The following is a 25,022-nucleotide window of genomic DNA, read 5'->3' as shown; positions in this document are numbered from 1 at the left end:
ATATGCTTTCTCGCCATCTCCTTGCACCTGCGATTAGATGTTTTGTTTGTTTGTTTAATGCCCTTGGTGGGGCGGATGGGGTCTGGGTTCTAATTCGCCACTTTGTGTGACCCAAAGCCTGGCTGTCATTCGTCGCTGGGCCATTTAAATGAAACTCTTTGGCTACGGAGCCCAGCGACGCCTGTAGAGGGCAACCAGGCCTCAGTTTGTTGAAAACCTGTGATTTCCCTGTCCTTGCCTCCTTCCAACCTCAGCCAGCTTTCTGCTATGATATTTTAAAGTTTTATTTCGTATTGTGGTAACGTAGTATAGCATAAACTGTCCCGTGTTAACCACTATTGTGGGTTTTTTTTTTTAATTTTCTTCATTTTTATTTACAAACACTCTACACCCAACCATTTTAACCGGTTTTAAGTGCACAGTTCAGCACTGCAAATGACCTTTACCAGGTTGTACTACCATTGCCACCTCCATTACCAAAGCCTCTTTCATCACCCCAAATGGAGACTCTGGCCCAATTAAGCAGTGTCTCCCCCACTGGCTCTGCCTCCAGCCCCTGGTCACCTCTAATCTGCTTTCTGTCTCCATGAATTTGCTTTTTCTAGCTATTTCATCTGAGCAGACTCATACCCTCTGTCCTCTTGTGTCTGACTTTCTTCACTCCACCCAATGCCTTCGGGGTTCAGCCAGGTTGTAACGTGAATCAGAACTTCATTCCTTTTTAGGGCAGAATCACATTCCGTCGAGCAGATCCACCCCGTTTTCTCTCCCCATCTTCTGCCGATGGACACTTTGCTGCTTCCATCTTCTGTCTACTATCAATAATGCTGCTGTGAATATCGGTTGTCGGTGAGATTTTCATCCGTGTTTTCAGGCATTTGGTAGAGGGAGGGTTTTCAGACAGAAATCCGAGCTTTGGGCCTTCTATCCTCGATGCAAAGAGATCAAAGGGAGGATTTTGACCAGAGGAAGGACAGGGCAGGTGAGCATTTGAAAAGCCACCCCAGCTGCTCCATGGGAGGCAGATGGCAGAGGGGAGAATGAGCAGCAGGGATGCGGCGAGCAGGCCTGGTCACCGCTGGGCCAGGAGACACAGGGTTGATGATCCGTCCACATGCAGCCATGAAAAAGGCCGAGAAAGGAAAGCGCTCCACATACTGACATGCAGAAATAGGCCAGATATATTATAAGAAGAAAAAGAAAGGGGCAAAAGAATTGTCCAAAAATACCTTGAAGAGAGGTGGAGGAAAGGCTCGTGAAGGACCGTCAGGCAGGGGCTTTGTCCTGGGAGCACTGGGGAGCCACGGAAGAGTCTTGAGCAAGGGAGGGGTGGGTCAGCTGTGGGGCCAAGCACTGGGGGCAAAGAGGAGAGACTAGAGGCTGGGAGGTCAGGGACGTGTATCTCCATTTGACGGGGTGAGGTTAGAGGGACCGGCCACCAAGCCAGCAAGAAGAGGCTGGAAAGGGTCACCTGAGAGCTCTCTCCCCTCCCCCAGTCCATCATCCTCCCCAGGAACCAGAGAAGGACTGAGCACAGCATGAGGCGCAGGCCTTGATGCCTCTAGAATGACGATCCTTAAATGGTGGGAGGAAAATTACATTCCCAAGACCAAAAAGGCCCTGGGCCTCAGGAAAGCAGAGATGCTGGAGGAAACAGAGTCTGAAGCCGAAACCCCACTGGCCCAGGCTGGAGGTAAGTCCCCTGCGGAGATGGCTACGGCACAGTCTCAGCCTATCAGAGTCACCTGTGGCAGCAAACGCTGTGGCCCACCCAGCAGTGCACGAGGGCTCCCATTCCCCTGCGTCCTCAACCACACTTGTCATTACTATTATCTTTTAATAATACTCATCCAAGTGGGTGGATGTGACGTGGCATCTCGCTGAGGCTCTGATTTGCATTTCTCTGATGACAAACTGGGTTGAACATGGACCCCTCCTTTTGGGGGAGCCCCTGGGGAGGGAAGGGGACTTGCTTGAGGCAAACGACCAGCAGCGTCCGGTTCTCACGCTGTCTAGCACTCTAAAGAGAGACGGAAGACAGCAGGCACACACCTCCGGAAGGACCATGCACAAACCACGTGCAGATACATCCCCCGGACCGTGGGCAGACCCCCCCCCCGAGTCCTACCTACAGACCCCCAGATCAGGGCCTGCTGTCCAGGGCGCTCTCGCTCACTCGGCAGCTGCTCCCAGAGGCCTCCCATGGGCCTGGGGACAATCCCATCCCTGTCTGGGAGGAATGCGCAGTCCCAGCCCAGTGGGTTCCCCATGGGCCTTAAAAAGGCTGTGAGGGGCCCAGAGAAGCCACAGTGCCTAGCGAGTCTTCTACAGCCAGGCCAGCCTTTGGGCACCGCTGATGTAATCCACCGGCAGCATTTCACAGAGGGAACAAAGGAAGCAGCGTCAACATGTAAGAAACCTCAAAGATTGCTCTGCAGAGGCCTCGGGGATCAGGAGACCCTCAACCTGCCCACCGTATTGCAAACAGGGAAACTGAGGCTTACAGCATCTCGGGCCACACAACAAGGGCATGGCCTGTTCAGGACACCAGAATCCCAGGACTCTTGGTCCCTGCAAGCTGCTGTGCCCCTGCCATTTCCTCCTGACCTTGGAAGACTCTAATGTAGAGGCTGCAAACTCAGAAACCCACAGTGGCCGCAGGTAACAAAAGGCCTGCCCATGGCCTCGGGGGTGGGGGTGGGGGGCTGCATCTAACTTGAGAGCAGGAGCCCCTTCCGCAGGGGACACTTAGCAGCAGCATCTTTCCCCAGCAGGATGCAGGGCCACTGCTGCCAGGTCTTCCCCTTTTTTTTCCCAGAAGAATCCAGAAATCCAGATTTCCAGTGTGAAATTTCTTTATTCGAACCTGTTAGTAATTGATAACGTTTTTTAAAAGCAGCCTGAGTCAAATAAAAGCCAGATGTGAATGCCCAATTTGCAGAGCTGACCACCTGCGTGGCTAGGGAGAAGCTGCCTTTCCCCTAAAACCACCAAAGAAACCGCCAAAAAGAGGTGTCAAGACGCAGCATGCAAACCCCTTGGCAAGTGCAAATCAATGACTCGGTGCAAGTGGAATCCGCAGGTACTGGGCCGGGTTGCTGGGTTGCAGAGAGGGCCCAGGGGTTGAGGGGCCTGCATTGGGTGAATGGGCAGCCTTGATCCTGCCTCGGTGTCTGGGCTTTTGTCCCCGAGTTGGGTTGGCGTACAGGGAGGGGGATGGCCAGCGAGGATCAGGAGACCACAGGGGTCCCCGGCGTCAAGCATAGGTGAGCCTGGTACATCATAGAGGGGACGATTCCCCGGGAGGAACGCTGCTGTTCTTGAGGCACCCCCCAACCGAGAACCCAGCATGCAAGGTGCGGGACCACTTCCAGAACCTCCTGTTTTCATTTTAACTCCCAGCTTTCCATCCTAGCAGATGACTTATTGTCGAAGAGGTTCTGCATGCACAAGGTGCAAAAAGATGAAACGCGCAGGAGGGGATGTGGAGGAAAGCACGACTCCTGCCTCAGTTTCCCTCCCCAGAGACCACCACCACTGCCCCCCACCCCAGGAACTGGTGTCTCCTCCCAGGGCTCGTGGTTGGTCGTTGTGGCTGGCGAGGCGAGGTGTCCTGGTATCCCATGGGTGGAGGCCAGGGCCACAGGACTGTCCCCACCATGGGGAAGTGTCCGGCCACAAATGTCAATCACGCTGCTGTCGAGCAAACCGATTCAGAGGTCTGATGTGCACACACGAGCCCAGGTGTGGGTTTACGTGTTTCTTTTTACATCAGAATGCCCCGTGCCCTGTACTTTGCTGCTTTGCACTTACTTGGAAAGAAGCCACCACCCTCTTTTTCCTTTTTTTTTTTTTTGCATGGGCAAGCACCATACGAATGGACCCCAGTGACTCGTGCCAGCCCCTCCTGACGGCGCCGGGGCATTCTGTCACCCCTAAGCCCTGCAGGCAGTACTGCTGGATGAGCCTCATCCGTGAGCGTGCAAGAGGCCCTCGCAGCATAAAACTCAGGACGTGGCCTCGAGGCCAGAGGGCATGTGCGGGGCATGTACTTCTCATAGGCGATGCCCCAGAGCCCTCCTTAGAGAGGGACCCAATCTCAGTCCCATCAGCAGGTGGCGTCCCCAGCCCAGGGTGTCACCAGGTTCTTCGATCTTTGGATCTTTGCTCGTCGGACAGATGAAGCATAAAAGGTAACTCCGGATCCCCTAAATTTTTATTTCACTTAAAAGGTGTGAAAATGCAGCAACATTTCACACTCCTAAACTTCTAAACGCCATCTCTTCAGGGGACTCCAGGCCTTGGCACCTCATAAAGCCCCTAGCATGGGGGAGACACTCAAGGAAGAATAATACAAGCCAGCAGGCGAGTGGGGCCAATAGGATCCTGCTGGGAAGGAGGCAGCACCCTGCTGTGGGAATTCTTCTTTATTGTGGAAGCATATATTACATATATTTTCCCATTTCAACCCTTCCTGGTTTTTTGGCATGAGCAGGCACTGGGAATTGAACCCGGGTCTCCGGCATGGCAGGCGAGAACCCAGCCACTGAGCCACTGTCGTACCACCCTTGACCATTTTTAAGCGTGCATTTCCGTGGTATTTATCATGTCCCCAGTGTTGTGCCATCCATTACCGAGCCTTTTGCATCATTACCCCAAACAGAGACTCTTTCCCCGCTGAGCACTATGTCCCGTCCCCCGTCCTGCAGTCCCTGATTGCAATAACCTGCAAACTCTCTGTCTGGCTTGCTTAGTCTAGGTATCTCACGGGGATGGAATCACACGATGTCTGTCCTATGCCTGGCTGTTTCGCCCAGCATGACGAGACTCATCCACATTGTAGCAAGTGCCAGAACTCCGTTCCTTCTCACGCCTGAACCCTGCCCCATTGTACAGAGACCCTTCAGTTTATCCATTCGTCTGGGCATGGGCACTTGGGTTGCTTCCATCTTTTTGGCTTTTGTGAATCATGCTGCTGTGGACGTGGCCATACGAGTATCTGTTTGAGTCCCTGCTTTCAGCTCTTTTGGGCAATATGTCAAGGGTTGCTGGGTCATGTGATAATTTTATGCTTAAGTTTTTAAATTGTATAATATAGCATATACACAAAGCAATGAAAGAAAAAAGCAACAATTTTCAGAGCCCTATTTAACAAGCAGTTACAGAACAGATCCCAGAGTTTGTCATGGGTTACCATACCATCCTCTTAGATTTTTCCTTCTAGCTGCTCCAGAATATAGGAGAAGGAATAAATGTATGTTTATCATTAAAATCAACTTTTTTTTCCTTTTTTGTGATAGATAACATATATACCAAACAAGACATTTTGAAGCACAGCACAATAATTAGTTGTAGAACAAATTTGAGTTTGACATGGGTTGCAATTCCACATTTTAAGTTTTTACTTCTAGCTGCTCCAAGATACTGGAGACTAAAAAGAGATGTCAATTTAATGATTCAGCAATCATATTTATTTGTTAAATTCTACCTTCTCTGTATAACTTCATCTTTGATCTTTTTATCTCACTCTTTAGGGGTATTTGGGCTATGCCCATTCTAACTTTTTCATGTTGGAAGGGGCTGTCAGTAATATGGGGTAGAGAGATGGAACCAGCTGATGTTCTAGAGAGGCTGGGCCCTCTAGGTTTCAGGACTTATCTGGTCCAGGGACCCAGCTGCAAGTTGTAGGTTTCTGGGAAGTTACTGTAGTGCATGAAGCCTTTGTAGACTCTTACATATAAACTTTTATGTAATAAATAACTTTTAATTATTATTATTGATACAACTTACAAGCACATGCATTCTTTTTTTAAAAAACATTTTTTATTGTGAAATATAACATATATACCAAAAAAGCAATAAATTTCAAAATACATTTTAATAAGCAGTTATAGAACAGATTATACCTAACTTTTGGGGGAACCACCAAACTCTCTTCCTCAGCCGCTGCCTCACCTGACATTCCCCAGTGGTGATTTTGATACAGACTATCTATCTAATAAAGGTGCCACTTCCAGAGGTGCCGGCAAAGGTAGGGAAACGAAGAGGAGAAGGCAAGTGCCCGGAGACCAGCAGCAGAAGGAAGGACTCCTCCTTGCCCTGGCGGTGAAATGGTGTGGCCGGGGCCGACCTGGAAGGAGCGCCGCCTGGCTGGAGCCGAGGCCGCCTGCGGCACGGGATGAGGCAGAAGCCACTGTCCAGTGTCTAGCCCAGCCCACCTTGAAGTGGAAGGGCAAGGGGGCCTGCCTGTGGTCAGCAGCACTCAGGAGACACAGTCCCAAACAAAAGCAGACCAAAACGCCCTGCCCTAGCGAAGCTTACATTCTAGAAGTGGGTGGTGGGGAAAATTGACCAAAAATAAATACACGAACAAAAGTAATAAGAGACTCTAAAATGCTATGATGGAAGGGGAAAAAAAGATACATTTGCCAGAGAATGTATTAGATTAGATTAGAGTGATCAGCAAAGCTCCTTAGAGGTAAGACCAAAATGATGAGACAAGTGCCAATCTAGTGGGAAGAGGATTCCAGCAAGTGCAAAGGGCCTGAGGCTGGAACACTTTTGGCTTGTCCGAGGAGCGTGTTCTGGAGGCAGGGCAGTGGGCCGGCTGGTTCAAGGGTTAAGTGGTTGTCGATGGAAGAGTGGAGGCAAGGGCAGAGGTCTGGGGCAGGTCAGGAGAGGGGGACTTGCAGAGATCTGCTCTGGAGGCAGAGCCTGCCCCTCGGGGAAGGGAGGAATTGAGGATGGCATTTTCAAGGTAGAACAGGTCCTTCTGAGTCCCTGCACAGGCTCCTGCTTCCAACTGCCCAGACATGGAGAAACTGGGGATCCTTTTCCTTTTGCCTCAGAAGCGTGGTGGTCCCCGAGGGGGGGTTATACTGGGTAATGCATGAGTAAGGGCACTGGAGCAGAGAACTAACTACAGGGTGACCAGCCACTGAGCCGAACCAGCTGCTCCTCCAGGATTTCATTGATTCTTCTCATGACTCTTGAGAAATAGGGATTATTCCATTTTTCTGGGAAAGACACTGAGGGTCCCGGAAGAGCAGAGACTTATCCAAGGTCACAGAGCAAAGCAAGTGGGGAGTCGGGATTGTTTGCACCTAAGACCTAGATTAATGTCTCCTCAAGATCAGGGAGCCTGCCCCTCCCCAGTTGCCATTATCCTGGGGCTGCAGGATGAGGTAGGAGAAAAAAGGAAATTCCACCCCAAAAGTCAGTATTATACTTATTCATAGAAGAAGGTGGAGGAGCTAAACTGTGCCTCACAGGAAGAGGGACTTGGGGCCTGAATCCCCGGGTCTCAGGGAGGAGGGATTGGGGGCCTGGACCCCCGGGTCTGAGGGGGGAGGAGCTGAGGGCCTGGCACCCCGGGGATCTGAGGGGGGAGGGGCTGCGGGCCTGGACCCCCGGGGTCTGGGGGGGAGGGGCTGGGGGCCTGGACCCCCGGGTCTGAGGGGGGAGGGGGCGGGGCCCGGGACTCCTGGGTCTGAGGGAGGAAGATGAGGTTGGGGAGCTGGGAGCTGGGTTTCAGGAAAAGTGTCCCAGACCCCGGGTTCTGGGGACCCACACCGGGAAGGCTGGGGGCCGCCCGGGGCGGGAGGGGGTAGGGGCCGGGCCGCAGTAACAAAGGCCTCTCCCTCCAACAAGCAACCCCCCCGGCCCCGCCTCCCCGGCCCCCCGCCTCCCCTGATTGGCCGGTCTCCCTGCCCGTCAGCGCCGCCCCCCTCCCCGGGTCTGCAGCAGCTCCGGCCGCCTCGTCGCGCCCCCCCAGCCCCCTCCCCCCGCCCCCGCCGCCCCCCGGGCCGGTGCAGCCGCAGGCGGGGTCCCCCTCCCCCTCCCCCCTCTCCCCCCAGGCCTCGCGCGCCCCGGACAGGCCCCCCCTTTCCCCTCCCCTGCGCGCCGCCGCTGCCGCGATGCCCCCCCCTGCGCCCGGGGCCCGGCTCCGGCTTCTCGCCGCCGCCGCCCTGGCCGGCCTGGCCGTCATCAGCCGAGGTACCGCAGCGCCGGGGGCGGGGGGCTCGGCCGGGACTCCAGGGTCCCCGGGCGGGAGCGGGGTGGGGGCGGGAAGGCCGCGGCCCCGGGCGGGCAAGGGGAGACCCCCGGACGTCAAGGTCGGGGCCCGGGGCGGGGGCCGCATGCCCTAACCCGGCAGGGGTCCCCGGGTGCCTGGATGGGCGCCGGGGTGCGGGGGTCCTCGTGCCGGGGCCGGAGCCCGGCTCAGGGGCGGAGGTCTGCTTCTCGGGGCCGGGGAGAGAACCCTGGACATCGGGTCCCGGCCTGGGGTGGGGGGGGCCTTGGTGGGTGGGTGCGGGGGTGTCAGCCTCTGGGTCCGCCAGGCGGGGTCTCTGAACCGAGTCGGGGTGAGGTGGGGAGGCGGTGATGGGATGCTGGGGCGGGGGTCTTCGTGTCTGCTGAAGAGGTCCCTCAGGAGGTCCTTGCCTGGGGGCTGGGCAGAAGTGGGGGGGATGGATGCCTTTCCAGAGTCTGTAGGAGGAGGGGAGGCTGGGCAGAGACCTTGGTCCCAGGCCAGGGCTAGGAAAGGGGGGGACCTCTCCCTCCCTTTCCCCCACCCCTCAGCCGCTCCTGTCTGGGTCATCCAGGCTGGGAGAAAGTGTTGGTATTTGGGGGCTCACCAGTTATGTGGAAGAGTGGAGCTGGGTATCAGGGAAGCTGGGGGTGCTGGGTGGGCGGTTCAGGTGTTAGGGACTCCTGCTGGGTGTCTGGGTACCCTGCCTGAGCTGAGGATGAGAGAACGGCGGTCAAGGAGGGGGATCCACTTGAGGAGGGAAGGAAAGGGTTAATGCAGGGGTCAAAGGGTTAATCTCAGCCCTCCAGTGGGGAGGGGGCTGGGGGAAGTTCTTCGGTGGAGCAGAGCTGGGGGGAGTGGTTTGAAAGGTGAATGGGGAATGGGGGCGGGGGGCCAGGGGGTGACTTGGACAGTTTCCAGGAGGAGGATGCAGGGCGAACTTGTGTCTCCCCAGCAGGCAGGGTCAAGGAGAAGCCCCAAAGGAAAGAGGGGGGTGGGGGTGGGCAGGGAGCAGGGTGAATTTGGTGCTTCTGGAGATTTCCCCAGGCCCTGCCCTGAGCCAAGAGCCACCGAGGCAGGGACCCACAGTGAGAGGCCACCAAGTGCCCCCCGACAGACACGGAGACCCCCTATAGAGTCCCAGCCACTCTGCGACACCCACAGCCACCCACGCACACCGGGCATGCACGGTCACACAAACACAACCCCGCCTGGCGGCTGCCCACACCCACACACACACACACTGGGTGGCGGGACAGCGCCTTCTCCCCACCTGACCTGAGTGAATCACCGTCTGGCTTTCTGACTGCCTGACTCTAGGTCTCGGTCTTTTTGTCTCTGTCACTTGTCTCTTGAGGTCTCTCTCTGTCTCTGAGTCTCTGTTCTCGGGTGCTCCCTCTGTGTCATTCCGTTTGTCTGTCTCTGTCCCTGCTGGTCTCAGCACAGTTTCACATCTGTCTCTCTGCCTCTCCGACTGAACCCACTGTCATACCCTGCGCGTGGGGCTCCCTCTCCTCTTCCTCCTTCCCTCCTGGTCACGCCTGAGTCCTCCCTCACTTCTCTCTGGCTTTCCATCATGTGTCTCTCCTTATCCTTTTTCTCTGGACTTCTCTCCCCTCCCTCCTTCCTTCCCCACTCCTTTTACCCTTTGTCTCTCCCCCCCCCCACCCCACTGCTGTCTCCCCCTTTCCTTCCTTCCTTCTTTTTCCCTCCCTCCTTTCCCCCCATCTTAAACCCTCAGAGAAACTCCCGTGTTCCCTCTTCTGCTCTTTAGAACTCCCCAGATCCCCACTGTCCACCCAGCCTGGCCTGGGTGCTCTAGCGGAGCCAGGAGAGGCCCCGTGACCTTGACCAAATCCCTGGCCATCTCTGGGCTCTCGGTTCCCTGTCTGAGAGCTGAGGGCTTCGGGGGATGGGGTGCAGTGAGCTGGAACAGACGTAGGAGACAGAAAGACACATAGGCACACCCTGACAGTGTGGGCTCTGACAAAAGCCCATGGCAAGATACACAGAATTGTATCCTCACTTCTCAAGTATTCATTTGAGATGTTCCACATTATGCGAGGAATGCTCGAGTGAAATAACCCCCTAGGAGTGTGTGCAGGAGCAAACCCTGTCACCCCACACATACCCCATGCCCGGCCTCAGGCTGGCCCCCCTGCAAGGTCAGCGGCTGGAGCACACCCTGCCACAGCTTTCTCTCACGCAGGCAAACTCACAGCCGCAGAGGTCAAGCTCAGTAAGGGGTTGGTTTGTGGGCTAATGCTTTCCCCAAAATAGAATCATAATAAACCCATTTCTTTGCAACAGGTTTTTTTTTCTTCTTCTTTTTCTTTTTTCCCACTTTACTATCCCTCCCTGGCATCTGTAGATAATGATCTTTTAGTTTCCAAATTGTTTATGCCTACACACACGCACATGCACTCACACACACACACATATATATTCATTTGTAAAGTAGCAACACTTATATTTAAAAACAATCAACAGAATCAAATGGCAGCTTCAGCTGTGGCCAGTGGTGCGGGCAGGTCCTTTGCTGGCTGGGCAGCCCCTGACTCACTGTCCGTGGTTCCTCTGAGCTCCTGTTTGTCCAGACTGAGGGTTCTGCTTCAGTGCTTCGTTTCACAGATTTTTATTAAGCGCACAGTCGCTGGCTGTGTTAGGAACTGGAACTGGGGAGATGCTGGGCAGTGAGCAAGCAAGAGCAGTCAGAGCCCTCAAGCATACTTTATCTTAGAAAGCAGAGAGAAAACAACAACAACAAACAAACAGATAAAGAAGATAATTTAGAGAGTGATGAGCGTTGTAAAGAAAATAGGTGATTTCAGGGCCGAGCGGCCCATTTTAGCTCCTGGGGTCAGGTAAGGCGCCGCAGAGGGCTGGGGGCGGGGGATGGGGGTGGAGCTAAGCCCTGCTGGAAAAGAAGTGCCTCTCAGCATCTGAGGAACAGCAGAGGGAAAGGCCCTGAGGCTGGAACCAATGGGCAGGTCAGCAAGGAGGTGAATGAGGGGGGCAGCATGGTGGAACAGAGGCTCTCTCCTGCATCCGGGCACCATATGTCAGTGATTAGAAATCCCCCAGCCTTCCAAGGTTTGCAAAGCCAGGGCTGAGTCTGGGGGGTCCTCAATGCCAGTTACCCCAGGAACAGCCTTTTCTGACAGCCCTTTCCTGCCGCAACCCCCCAACCTCCGCAGATACAGCCTCTGGTCTTGCCACTGACTGGCCAATCATAGCAAGCTCACGCATACTCCCTGAGCCCCGGGTTCCTCATCTGTGGTTCCTAGGGCTCCAACTCTTGAACTCCTACTCACTCTTCAAGGCCCAACTCAAATGCCCCTTACTCCAAGGTGAGGTCACTCTGCTTATTAGAAATCTATCTTTTAGGGCAATTCGTTTACATGCAACTTTCATTCCTTGACCTATCAATCAGGGTATAAGGCCCACACCAACCTGGACTCTAAATTCCTCGGAGCAAAGAACTGTTATTCTTCTCTTGTTGATGTGGAAACCAAGGATTACATTAGCCCTGAGTCACCCAGACAGGAAATAGTGGGGCAGACGTTTGGTCCTCAAACCCAGGCTCTTCAGGGCTTTGTTATCCGGCCTCTGCTGACCATTCCCTTCACAAATACTTCCCTGCCCTAAGCCAGACAAAGCTCTGGGGCTGGGGACAGAAAAGATTTAGGCTTTTGGGAAACTCCTGTGAAGGAGGAGGACCCCCCCAGGAACACTGTTGCAGCTGATTGGGAGGTTATTTGGAAGGGCGGGGAGACTCTGCCTCAAAGAGTCAGGGAGGTCGTCCTGGAGGAGAGGGCATTTGAGTTTGGGCCTTGAAGAATGAGTAGGAGTTCGAGAACTGGAGTGTGTCACATTCATCCATTTATATTCACTGATTCAACAAATATTTCCTACTGCCACCCATGGGCCAGACCGCAGCTCTGCCCCCGGGGAACTTCTAGTCTTATGGGGGAGACAGATCTGCACACAAAACAGGTGATCAGTGCAGTGGCAGAGGAGAAGCCAGGCCAAGGGACAGAGCAGGTCACGGGCTCCTGGAGGGTCCATCCTGAACAAAGGAATGGCTAGCCTGACCCCCTATAGATTGACATTTACTGAAGCCCAGAGAGTGAAAGGACTGGCTCAAAGTCACACAGCACAGAGGGGACTCTGGGCCTGGAGTCTGGGGATTTTGCAAGACAGACAAACAGACCCATGACATACAAATCCATAGAGACACAGAGCAGGAGTTAAGAGTCCCATGTGAGACATCGAGTGGTTCATCATACATCTCCAGGACTGCTCAAGCCAGGCCCTGAGCTGGGAGTGCTGGGCATGCCAAGTGGCCCCTGCCCCACCCCAGCCCCACCCCTGCCCTAGACTGGCGGGGAGACAGACAGATGACTCCATCCCAGGTGCATGGGGACCCACGTGGAGCTCAGGGAAGGCCTCCTGGAAAGACATCCTTTAATGCGGGCCCTCAAGGAGTTTTTACAGAAACCACGGGGCAGCAGTTCGGGGAGAAGGGAAATGTATGGTTGGCCAGGCAAGTGCCAGGGAACATGGGGGAGGAGAGTGAGGCCAAGCGCTGAGCACCAGGCCTCAGGGGCTGGGACATGGTACTGGGAGTACTAGGGAGCCACAGAAGACCGGGCAGCAGAGGGGCGAGGGCAGCACTGTGTAGCAGAAAGCCCCTGGCAAACAGTGTGTGCATCTGACTGTCAGTTCTTCAGTCCAGCACTGTGGTGAAGGTTCTGCCTTCCCGTGGCGGGGGGGGGGGGGGCGGTCCATGCCCCCCACCTGCCCAGTTTATGGGCCCAGCTCCCTTGGGTGACACCACACTGGTATCAGAGGCTCAGTCACACAGCACTGGGCCCCCTGAAACTGTGGGAACACCTGGGGCAGCCCCCCACCCCCATTTCAACCCCAGCCTTGCCCTGGAGCCATGCTGGGACAGGTGTTCTTGGCAGTTTTACCCCTCAAGGGACATCTGGCAGTGTCTGGAGACATTTGGGGTGGTCCTGACTTGGGGGTGTGACGGGTCTGGTGAGGAGAGGGCAGGGAGGCCAACGAAGAGCCTACAGTGCACCCGCCGCCCCAGTGGGGGTCCACGTGTCAGCAGTGCCGAGGCCAAGAGGCCCTGACGGGTGACCATCCTGTGGGGGTGTCTGTCTGTCTGTCCGTTGGCCAGACACGGATTGGGTCTTTGTGCGCATGTGTTTCGGACCTGGGTGTGACACCATCTGGCATGGCTTTTTGGCCCAGGTATCTGTGTGCCTGTGTGTCTGTGCATCTGTACACACCACCTGCGACCTGATCATACGTGACAGCCTGTCTGCAGGCAGCTGATTCTTGACCCGGGGCAGCCCCTTTGTACGAGAGAGGCTGTGACGGCCTAACTGTTCATGCATGGGTTGTCCCTTCGTGTGTGACTCTCCACGTGGGGTGGGAGGGGCACGGCCCTGCACCCTGAGCTCAGCGAGGACCACCAGGTGGGGTGGGAGGGGCGTGGCCCTGCACCCTGAGCTCAGTGAGGACCACCTGGTGGGGTGGGAGGGGCGTGGCCCTGCACCCTGAGCTCAGTGAGGACCACCTGGTGGGGTGGGAAGGGCGTGGCCCTGCACCCTGAGCTCAGCGAGGACCACCTGGTGGGGTGGGAAGGGCGTGGCCCTGCACCCTGAGCTCAGCGAGGACCACCTGGTGGGGTGGGAGGGGCGTGGCCCTGCACCCTGAGCTCAGCGAGGACCACCTGGTGGGGCGGGAAGGGCGTGGTCCTGCACCCTGAGCTCAGCGAGGACCACCTGGTGGGGCGGGAAGGGCGTGGCCCTGCACCCTGAGCTCAGCGAGGACCACCTGGTGGGGTGGGAGGGGCGTGGCCCTGCACCCTGAGCTCAGCGAGGACCACCAGGTGGGGTGGGAGGGGCGTGGCCCTGCACCCTGAGCTCAGTGAGGACCACCTGGTGGGGCGGGAAGGGCGTGGCCCTGCACCCTGGGCTCAGCGAGGACCACCAGGTGCGTGTGCGCATGTGTGCGGCCACTCCCCAGGGCACCATGTATAATTGCGTGTGGACTTTCCAGCTGCGCCAGGGGTGGACGAGCTGCTGGTGTGTCTTTTTGTGGACGGGGGTGCCTCTGTGTGGTTGGCTGGGGCCGTCTCTTTGTGCCAAGTGGGACCAGGCAATGCTTCTGAGGCCAGCTAGCTGTCCTTTCTCACTGCCTCCTGCTGGGTGTGTGTCTGTCCCTGTGAGCAGGGCTGAAGCTGTGCAGGTGGCTAAGAATGAGGGACTGTTTCTTGGCCAGGAGCTGCTTTGTGTGTCTTCCTGGACCCTGTTAACAGTATACACAAGTGTGAATGTGAGTGTCAGGCGCACGTGTGTGTCCTGCATGTGTGTGACTGTGCATACCTGTGTGTGCGCATGTGTGGGCACGTGTGGTATTGTATGTGTGCATATATGTGTGACTATACATATGTGCATGCATGTGTACACGTATGGTCTGTCTGCAACTTTGTGTGTGTGCCACATGCACAAGTGTGTGTGTGCATGGGCATAAGTGTGTACATTGAATGTGTGTTGTGTACATGTGGTATTGTTCAAATGTGCGTGTGTGTGCATGTATGTGGTGCATGCATGTATACATGAGTGTGCATTCATGTGTGTGCTAGTATATGCGTGTGTGAGCATACCTGTGTGAATGTGTATGCATGTGTGACAGTATGTGTGTGCATATATGCAATTAAGCATGTGTGACCGTGTACAGACATGTGTGCATGTCTGTATGCCATGTGTACAAGTGTGTTTTGTGCATGTGTGTACATTGGGCATATGTGAACATATGGTATTGTGCAAGTGTGTGTGTGTGTGTGTACATATGGTGTGTGTGTATGTGAGCATGTTAGTGTGTGTATGTGAGTGTGCACATGCATGTGTGTGGGTGGGTGCCACATCTTGTTGTGCATTGTGTGTGCATACGCACCCTGGCCATGTCCTATTGTCACTAGGCCTGTGCATGGTGGTGTCCACCAGGCATCCTCCGCTGTTCGGCTGGGGAAACCTGAGCCCCTCCCTCCATTCCAGGCTTCGCAGAGCCCAGGAGTGACTCGGGCCTGGGTGACCCCGGAGACCCCAGTGCTCCGTGAGCCATGGCCCTGGCTGGGTCCCAGCCCCATGCTGAGGGGCAGCTGATGGAGAGGGCCTCCGGGAGCTGTTGGGGCCGCAGGGCAATTAATTCATTCGATTAATTAGCTCCTCATCCCAGGGTGGGGGCAGGGCCCTCCCTCCTGACATCCAAGGTCACCCGCCTCCTTCCTGCCCCCGCCCAGCCGCCTCCAGCCTCCGCATACCCAACCCCCGCTCCCTGGCACCAGTCCAGAGAGAGATGAATAGGTGTGGGGGGAGGGAGCCCTGCTGGGGATGGGCCGGAGTGGGCCAGTGGGCTCCCCCACAGAGTGGGGGGGTGGGCGCAGACATGCATAGGCGTGGGTGCTGCGAATCTGCGTGGCTGTTCATGTAGAAGAGTGTATTTGTGCATCCGAGGACAACGTGGGTCCATGCGTGCATCTGTGTATTTGGGTGAGTCTGAGACTGTGCGTGCAGATCTGTGTACCCATGTGGATGTGCTGAGAATCTGCGTGCCACTGGCTTTGTGGGTCTAAATATGTCTTGATGGATGTCTGTGATAGAGAGGTGTACATGTGTGCACTCATGAACATGTGGAGTTGCGTGTGTCTGTACACATGTATCTCTGCATATCTGTGCACGGATATATCTGTAGGGATGCGCGGCTGTGTACATGTGTAGCTGTGCGGGTCTATAGGCCATATCTGTGTACATATATATGTGTGTCTGTGTGTGTTGGTGTCTGAAGATATGTGTGTGTGCAAGTGTATTTGTGTATCTGTGTGCAGTATGGGCGTATCTCTGTGTGCACGTGTATCTGCGCATGTGTGTATAGCTGCAGTATGAGCAGGGTGTGGTCTGTGTCTTTGGAGGTGTGTGGGTGTGCACCTGTGAGCATGCACCTGTGTGAGTCTCCCTGTCGGACTTCGCCAGAGCCAGGCTGTGCGAGAGCATGTGTGTGTGCTTGGCGTGTCTGCTCTCCTGCAACTGGGTGTGCCAGTGGTTGTGAGGGATGCATGTCTTCAAGGGTGCTGTGTGCATGCGTGTGCATGCGTGTGCGTGTTCCACCGGCTCCGGGCTGCCAGGGGGTGGGAACCTCGTGCACTGAGCGCCCCCCACCCCCTTCCTCAGGGCTGCTGTCCCAGAGCCTCGAGTTCAACTCTCCTGCGGACAATTACACCGTGTGCGAAGGCGACAACGCCACCCTCAGGTACGCCCGGGCGGGGGGACCTGGCGCCCTCCAGAGCGTCACTCGCTACCTCTGCCAGTGAGATGGGGAGAAAAGGAAACCCCTGCCCACGGGACAGCCTCGGTCTCCCTGCCAGGAGAGGGGCCGCAGGCCAACTCTGGGCCAGCACCACCCCTGCCTGAGCATTCATGTCTGTTGGGGGGCTGGGGACAGAACCCCTCAGGGGGCCGCCCGGGTTCAAACACAACGCTGAGAAGGGACACTTGGAACTGCTCAGTAAATGATACCAGGGTCATGCCCTCCACCCCTCTCTCTCTCTCTGGGTCTCTGTCCCCCTCTCTGGGTCTCCTTCCTCCTCCCTCTGGATTTTCATCCCTTCCCTGGGTCTCTGGCTCACAGCAGTTCAGGAACTGCCAACCCTCTTTCCCCGTGACCCCTGAGCCCACGTCAGCCCCTCTGAGCCTCCATCCATCCCCCTGTAACGTGGGCTCAGTAACATCTGCTTCGTAGGGCAGCAGCGGTAACTGGGGGCCTGGTGGGCCACCCCCCCTCCCGCCCTGCCACTTTCTGGGTGGGAGAATCTGGGGGCTGGCTCCATTGCAAGGAGAAGCACCTCCCTTTCCCCCCTCCCTCAGCTGCTTCATCGACGAGCATGTGACCCGCGTGGCCTGGCTGAACCGCTCCAATATCCTGTATGCTGGTAACGACCGCTGGACCAGCGACCCGCGCGTGCGGCTGCTGGTCAACACGCCCGAGGAGTTCTCCATCCTCATCACGCAGGTGGGGCTGGGCGACGAGGGCCTGTACACCTGCTCCTTCCAGACGCGCCACCAGCCCTACACCACCCAGGTGTACCTCATCGTCCACGGTGAGCCCCCGTCCCCAGCCCCCTGCCCCGCGGGGTCAGCTCAGCAGACAGGCTCACAGACAACCACGCTTCAGCGTGGCCTCCTCAAGGGCGGGGGGGGGGGGGGGGCACGCAGAGCGTGAGCGCTGCTACTCCACCCTGAGCAGCTACTCCGCAGCTACTCCGAGCAGGCTTTGTTCCCGGGGATGCGCAAGATGCAGAAGTCTGCCCTTTGGAAGCGGACTTTGGAAGGAAAGGCTCAGAGAGGGCTTCCTGGATATGACGACTGAGCAGAGACTTTTATCTGGGCAAAGCTAGTGACAGGGAAGGAACAGCAGGTGCAGAAGCCGGGGAGAAAGCCAGCCAGCAGGCAGATGCAGCCATCCGGGCCAGCTGGGTTCTGCCAGAATTCAGAGGGGTGAGCAAAAGGTCTGGGGATGCCACAGAGGGGCAGGAGCCAGGAGAGGGACATGATAGAGATCAAAGGACTGCAAGGGACAGAGCTCAGAGCCTGCCTCGCCCAGCATCACACGTGCGTCTGGAAAGTTAGACACGAAATTATCATACAACAGTTATTCCATCCTAGACCTATTACCCCAAAGAACCAAAAACAGAGGCCCTAATAGATACGTGCACGCCAGTGTTCACAGCGGCATTATTCACGACCCGAAGGTAGAAGCAACCCAAGCGTCCACCGACAGATGATGGAGAAACAAGATGGGTAGAGGCCCGTATTATCTGACTGTAAAAGGAGTGAGTAATCCACACTCCAACATGGATGAACCCTGAAGTCATCGTGTTGAGTGAAATAAACCAGACACAAAAGGACAAATAGTGTATGATTCTACTTATATGAAATAGCTAAAACAGGCAAATTCATAGCAACAGAAAAGAGATTAGAGGTCACCAGGGGTTTCCTGCCCCATGGAGAGTTTCTGTTCGGGGTGATGAAAAATTTTGGAAATAGTGGTGATGGTTGTCCCTACCTCCCGCCCAAAGAAGTTTTTTATGTGGGTCTGCAAGAGAGGGAGTGCTTGGAGAGACACGCAGGGGTCATCACAAGCCCCAACTCAGACCATCTGGGCTGGGCTGAGCAGCTCCCGCAGCTGAGCAGCCTCCCCACCCCACACCAGGCAGGGAGGGTCCGAGCAGCATGTGTGCAAGACAGGGAGGGGCTGAAACTTGAAAAATCTAAGACATGGTCCCGTGGAAGACGCACCATTAGTTTAGGTCCTGCTACGAAGGAAAAAGAAAATTCTGCCAAACCTACCCAGACATAATACTTCCAAAGGCCGTCCCGATTTGAGAACTGTTCAAATGGGGAGAGCACGGGTACCTTAGAACTGATCCCAAGGGCAGGAGAGGAGGCTAGCGGGGTGATTTCTGTAAAGCACTTGGGACAGGGTGTCACACACGGCAAGAACCATACACATATTTGTTAAATGTATACTACTACTGATAATAATAGGGGAAAATAGACGGTGATGGGGTGGGGCGGGGGGATTAAGACCTCATGGATGATAGAGGAGCTGAGTTAAGAAGAAGGTGGAGGAGAGGCAGAAACGCAGAAACAGTGGGGAAGACAGAAGACCAGAAGGTAGGGAAGGAGGCAGAACCTTTGCAGAGACCGTGGGAAAGGGCAAAGAGGCCAGGGAAAATGCAGAAAGAGCTCGAGTCAGCTGGGGTTTCCTGGGTCTGAGGGGGGAGGGGCTGGGGACCCCAGCCTCTCACTAAGCGTGCACCCCCACCCCGCAGTCCCTGCCCGCATCGTGAACATCTCCTCGCCCGTGGTGGTGAACGAGGGCGGCAGTGTGAACCTGCTGTGTCTGGCCGTGGGGCGGCCGGAGCCCACGGTCACCTGGCGGCAGCTCCGAGGTGAGGACCCCACCCGTTCCCCACCTCCATATCCGGGTCCCTCATTCCCCACACCCCTAGGCTCAATTCCCCTTCCCCCTCATTCCTAATACCCCCAACTCTTCCAATGATCTGTCTCGCTCTGATCCAGTTATTTCACCACCGGAACCCAGATCTTCAGGGGCCCTTGGGGCTGGCCCTGCTCCTCCCCACCCTCAGAAGACCCTCCTGGATTCCGAGCCCCTGCAGCTAGGTCCTGTGCTGCACTCTTAAGCCATGGCCCCTCTTGTCCTCGTTTCCAGGGCCAGGGGCCTGGCGCTCTCACCCAGCACTGTCGCCCCCCCGCAGTCGGTTTCAGGTGACTGCTCTGTGCTCACATTTAGTAACCACTCTCTAGGCTGTCCCCATTGTGTCCAGGGCCTGAGGGCGACATCCCAGACTCCACAGGTTACCTGACCCCCCCGCCCCAAGACCCCTGGACCTTCATTCCCTAGGTGTTTGGAGGGTGACGGGCCAGTCCTTAGGTCCTCCTCCCAGTTCCAGCTCTCAGAGCCCTGGACTCCTCCCCTCCTGCCACCACCACCAACCCCAAAGCCACAACCTCCCCACCACCCCACCCCCCACCCCCGTCTTGAGATCCTGGACCCCTGGTGCCTTAAAGCTCGCAACCCCGGCAAGACCCGAGGGTCTTCTGAGCCCGGTGTTCTGTCATCAGACCCCAGACCCTGAACTCTGCACCCTCCCCAGCTGCGTCTGTATTTCCTGGATCTTCTGAGGCCCAAGATCCAAGATCCTGAGACCCTCCCCACTGGCCCTGCTTCACCAGACCCCACATCCCTGGATGCCCCGAACCCTGAAATCCTAGGGTCCTCCCCCACTGGGTTCCAGTCACTTAACGCCAAGATTGAAGTACACCCGCCCCCCACCCCCCACCCCCGACCCCCCGTCCTCGCAGGATCTCCCAGGCCCCACGAGCCCCTCCCGGTCCCACTGACCCGGGCTCTCCGGCCCCTCAGTGCCCGCCCCGCTGATGTGTGTCCGTGTTGTGCCCGTGTTGTCCCGTGTTAAGTGTTTGTGTCCGGCCCCGCCCCTCTCCCCTTCCCCCACAGATGGCTTCACCTCGGAGGGCGAGATCCTGGAGATTTCCGACATCCAGCGAGGCCAGGCCGGGGAATACGAGTGCATGACACACAACGGGGTCAACTCCGCGCCCGACAGCCGCCGCGTGCTGGTCACCGTCAACTGTGAGCCCCTCCCAGGCGCTGGGCTCGAAAGGGGGGGGGGAGCCCTGAGTCCGGGGGAGGAGGCCGGCAGGGAGGAGGGGCTGGGGCCCGGGGTCCCTTAGTCCGCACAGGCCGGGTAGAATTCACCACCCCTCGCCCCTCGCCAGACCCTCCGACCATCACTGACGTGACCAGCGCCCGCACGGCCCCGGGCCGGGCCGCCCTCCTGCGCTGCGAAGCCATGGCGGTGCCCCCCGCGGATTTCCAGTGGTACAAGGATGACAGGCTGTGAGCACACCCCCGGGCGCCACTGCGGGCGGCGGGCGGAAGGGAGCCGCGGCCTGGGGCCCGAGAGCTGCGGGGCCGGAAGCTATTGCTTTTCGGTGACGAGGTCCGCTGGGCCCCTGGGGGGAACACGGGGTCTTTGCAGGCTGAATGCGGGGCCCGGGCTCCCCGGCCAAGCAGACTTGGGGTCGGGGACCCGAGCTGGGGTTGTGGCGGGGCTGGGTCCGGCAGGCTCCGGGCGCCCCTGGAGCTTGGGGGCGCACGCCGGGGGAGCCCAGGGTCCTTGAGGATCCGGAGTCCCCGGAGAGGCGCGGCGGTGGCGCGGCCCGGGATCCGCCGGGCGCTAGGACCCGAGGACCTGGGAGGTGGCGGGGTGGGGGGCAGGTGGCGGGGTGGGGGGCAGGAAGCGGGGTCTCCGCGGGCTGGGCTCGGCGCCCCCCCCGCGCCCTGACCCCAGCGCCCCGCAGGCTGAGCAGCGGCGCGGCCGAGGGCCTGAAGGTGCAGACGGAGCGCACCCGCTCGATGCTTCTCTTCGCCAACGTGAGCGCCCGGCACTACGGCAACTACACGTGCCGCGCAGCCAACCGGCTCGGAGCCTCCAGCGCCTCCATGCGGCTCCTGCGTGCGTCCGCGCGACAGCGGGAGGGGCGGGGCCGGGGCGGGGCGGGGCCTGGGCGGTGGGTGGGACAGGGAGGCAGAGACTCCGGGACTACTGCCCCGCAGACTGACAGCTGGCCTTAGGAAAGAAAGGGACGCTGAGACTCTGAAGCAAGAAATCGATCCATTCAGCAGATCGTATTGAGCGCCCACTAGGGCCGGGCGTTGGGCCGGCCAAACGAGAAACAGGTAGCCGCATACGTGAATAAATAACAAGCAAACACAGTCACGCGTAAATAAACAAATACATAACTTTGGAGATCCGGAAGGGCCTCGAAGAAAATAAACATTAGAGAGGATTGGGAATGGCGGCGTTGGGTAAGCTCATCAGAGGGTTCCCGAAGGAGAGAACGTTTGCACTGAGCCCTGAATGGAGAGAAGTCAGTCGTGGCAAGCTCGGGGAGGGGGAAGATTGCGGGCAGAGGAAGCTGCATCTGCAGAGGCTCAGCAAGGAGACTGGCGTGACCAGAGCATCCAGGGACACCAGTTCAGGTGGAAGGTGGAGACCAGGCGGTGCAGACCCTGTAGGAGATGCTGAGGGGGTTGGGTTTTGTTGTACTGCAGGGTGAGTTCCCAAGAGGCTGTTTAGCTGGGAATGACATCTGGTGTATGCTTCTGGAGAGATCACTTTAGCTGCTGTTTGAGGATTGGGCTTTGGGGAAGAAAAGGAAGGCAGGGAAATCAGGGAGGAGCTGCTGCAGTCCTGGGGAGGGGGTGTTGACGCCCCCACCCAGATCACAGAGGTGAGACAAAGTCCATCTGAAAGGCTCTTCGAGATGGAGGAGCGAGGAAAGAGTGAAGCCAAGTTAGAGGAGGTTCCGAGGCTTTTGCTTGGGCAGCTGGGAGGATGGGGAGGTCACTTTCTGAAATGGAGACATAGGGGGGCTCGCCAGTTTTAGGGGAGAAAAGTCGATAGCGCAGTTTTGGTATGTTGAGATGCTTGGTGGAAATTTTGGATAGATAGAAAAATGAACACTGAGAATCCCAGGCTGAGTCAGGGGAAGTCGAGGATCCAAGAGGGGCGGGGAGATAAGAAAGAGATGGAGTGGCACAGAGAGCCCAGGGGCATAACTGCAGCTCCCAACAGAGGCCCCGGAGAAGTCAGAAAAGCTGACACACCGGGTGAGGGCCCCAGAGACCCTCGGAGACCCACACAGAGACAGGGCACCCGGGAGAGACATGCGTGGCGTCTCCCCTACCCAGTTCTCGCTCGGTGACCCTTTGTCTTCCCCCAGGCCCCGGATCCCTGGAAAACTCTGCCCCGAGACCCCCAGGACCCCTGACCCTCCTCTCCGTCCTGGGCTGGCTGTGGTGGAGGATGTAGGAGCAATCCAGCGCGGCTGGCCTCCCCCCACCAGGGCGGGGGCCTGGGGCCGGGAACAAGACAGCAAGGGGGAGCAAGCGCCGTGGGTCTCGAGGGGGCCGAAGAACCCTTGGCCGCCAAGGAAGAGGAGAGGAAGAGGAGGAGGAGAAGGAAGGAAGATCTTTAGAGAACCCATCACTGTGAGGGATAACGCAAAATTATGCATCTTTCTACAGCCATTCTCGTCACCCGTTCACTTTTCCGACTGTGACCCACCCCGGCCACCCCACACCCCTCTCTTAGCTCAGGCTGTGGACTGGATCGTGTGTGTGTGTGTGTGTGTGTGTGTGTGTGTGTGTGTGTGAGTGAGTGTGGGTGGGGGGACAGGGGTTCAGCAGGCCGCCCTCCCCCGCAGCCCCACATCTTCTGTCCCCCAACCCTGGTCCCTCTCACCTTGGGCTGGAGGTAGGTACAGGGGGCTTTGTGGCAGCAGCTGTGAAGAGTCTGCCAGGCTCTCTGCTTCCTCAATATATGCACGCATGCCGACCCCCTCCCCTGCCTGTTGAAAGGTGTCTCCCAGGCAGGGTGGGAGTGGGGACAGGTGTGACACTCTCCTGCCGAGCTGTCATTCGGCCTTTGTGAATAGGCACGGAGGGGAGGGGTCTCCATCTCTGCTGTCAATCACCCGCTACCTGTGACCAGAGGCCCCCCTTGCTCCCTCAGCAGCCTCAGACCTTCCCACTTTCCCTGTCCCTCTCCACCCTGAACTTTCTGGCCCCCTCCTGGGCCAATCGGTGCTTCCATCTGACTGTCAGACTGGTGGCTATCGCCGCCTGTCTGTTCAGTGCTTTGCCCTGCCCCCCCCACCCCCCACTGCCATGGCCACGTGCAGGGCCAGCCAGCTGCCCCCCTGGAGCCCCTGCAGCTGCCCAGGCGGGGGTGGGGGGCCTCGCCCGCCTGTCATGCCCCAGCTTCTCCACAACTGTCCCTCCCAAAGGCTGACCCAACCGTCTTACACACACTCAGACACACACACCAGCGACCGTGACCAGAAGTAGCTGCGGTGACCAGCTGTGGTTCCTCCGAGGGCGGGCTGCTGTGGGGTAGGGAAGGGGCGTGGAGAGGCTGTCGCCGGGCTCTGACTGTAGGAACACGCCCACCCTGCCACGCAGGGCCCAAGGTGCAGGAGAGACAGGCATCACCTGACATCCTGAGCTGACGCGCAGATGCCACATCACCGGCTCCGACTCCTGGGAGACCCTCTACAAACACCCACCCCACCCCACTCCACCCACAGCCTGGTGGGGAAGAGGGCAGTGCAGAGGCGGGGGCGCGGGGCAGTGACTGTACCTCAGACGGGGGCACGGGCCCCATCCCACATTGTCTTCCATTCCCAGGGTCCGGGGGACAGGGAGGGGCGGGGGCGGGGCCGAAGGGAGAGGGGTGGGGGGCCCTGGGGGCTGTGTGTTCCGATTCATAGGGAGTGTTGAGACCACCTCACCAATAAACGCCTTTTTCCAAAGTCTCTGCCTGCAGGCACCGGTTTCTTAGCAGGGAGGGCAAGGGGGCAGGCATCCCATGGTGCCTCTTTGGCATCATTCCTCCCCCTACTTTCTCTTTGGTGGATTTGGCATTAACCCTAGACCCAGAGGTGGCCCCCTGATCGGCTTAAGCCAACAACAGGATTGGTCCAGAGAGGGACATAGACCCAGTCAGGCTGAAGAGAGAAAATGAACCCCAGGGCTTGTTTGGAATCACAAACAAACTTTGTGGGTGCTTGTGCTCTGACTGGGTGATGCAGCTGATACTCTGCAGAAAGAAAAGCTGTGTCTTTGGGGATTGTGGTGGTGGTGGCGGTGCGGGGAGTAGGGGAGGAAACCCGTGAAGCTGGAGAATGACAGAAAGACTTTGGAATGTGGAGGGGACAGAAATACTGAGTCCGTGATGATATCAGTTGAGCACCTGCATCAGAGTTTGCCTGATGCCTGCCTTCACTTCTGTGAGTGACAGAGTCCCTGCTACATTTAAGCTAACTTGTTTAGGTTTTCAGTCGGCAGTCAAAAAAGAAACGAAAACTTAACTGATATAGAAGAAGAGATATGTAAGGTCCACGCACTCAGGACCCGAGCCCTCCCCTTTCCACAAAGATCTGCGAGCTCTATTTCCCCAAGGGCCTCTTCCATCTCAATATGTAACCAGAATCCCTCACATGCTTTTCTTTCCTGAGACAGACACTGGGTGCCCACACTTTAGTTATTTGCTTTCCCTTTTTTTATTTCTTGGCAGATCCCCCTCCTGTGACACAGGTTGAGATAGCTTGTTTTGCAGCCTCTCCTGCAGCTATGTGGCCAGTTTTGGCCAATGAGAGGGAAGTTTGCTGGTAGGCTTCCTGTCTTAGGATACAGTTGTGATGCCTGGAGCTACAGCAGCTATCTTATAACCTTGGGTCCACAAGCCTGTAGACAATCTACTAACCCAATCAGGGTAGCAGAGCAGAAGGATGCAAAGGGTCCAGGT

At 57.2% G+C, this 25,022-nt stretch overlaps 1 protein-coding gene and 1 long non-coding RNA gene across 3 annotated transcripts; both read left to right on the top strand.

The window, feature by feature from the left end:
* Positions 1 to 1,419: 1,419 nt before the first annotated feature.
* On the top strand, positions 1,420 to 5,177 carry LOC143658804 (uncharacterized). Of its 2 annotated transcripts, none has more exons than XR_013163332.1 (3): positions 1,420 to 1,693; positions 2,489 to 2,661; positions 2,897 to 5,177. It is a non-coding gene; the product is annotated as an uncharacterized LOC143658804 (long non-coding RNA). The 2 variants fall into 2 exon arrangements; XR_013163333.1 differs by having other exon boundaries at positions 2,489 to 3,082; positions 3,416 to 5,177.
* Positions 5,178 to 7,916: 2,739 nt separating this feature from the next.
* IGLON5 (IgLON family member 5) lies at positions 7,917 to 24,031 on the top strand. The gene is made up of 8 exons (XM_077131011.1): positions 7,917 to 7,995; positions 16,279 to 16,357; positions 16,972 to 17,204; positions 18,939 to 19,058; positions 20,147 to 20,281; positions 20,428 to 20,548; positions 21,013 to 21,167; positions 22,438 to 24,031. Exons 1-8 carry the CDS (start codon positions 7,917 to 7,919, stop codon positions 22,524 to 22,526), a joined length of 1,011 nt encoding a protein of 336 aa, XP_076987126.1. The 3' UTR covers positions 22,527 to 24,031.
* Positions 24,032 to 25,022: the final 991 nt, after the last annotated feature.

Source organism: Tamandua tetradactyla, chromosome 16 (genome assembly GCF_023851605.1).
Source record: "Tamandua tetradactyla isolate mTamTet1 chromosome 16, mTamTet1.pri, whole genome shotgun sequence".
NCBI classification, from domain to species: Eukaryota; Metazoa; Chordata; class Mammalia; order Pilosa; family Myrmecophagidae; genus Tamandua; species Tamandua tetradactyla.
Note: the sequence above shows the minus strand (reverse complement) of the source record. Positions and strands in the feature narration are given on the sequence as shown.

What these genes read in the sequence shown, in the direction of transcription:
- IGLON5 (XM_077131011.1), top strand. Translation starts at nt 7,917, where the DNA reads ATGCCCCCCCCTGCGCCCGGGGCCCGGCTCCGGCTTCTCGCCGCCGCC. An exon ending in GGTGTACCTCATCGTCCACG is followed by an intron (nt 17,205 to 18,938) that starts GTGAGCCCCCGT and finishes CCCACCCCGCAG; the next exon opens with TCCCTGCCCGCATCGTGAAC. An exon ending in CACCTGGCGGCAGCTCCGAG is followed by an intron (nt 19,059 to 20,146) that starts GTGAGGACCCCA and finishes CTTCCCCCACAG; the next exon opens with ATGGCTTCACCTCGGAGGGC.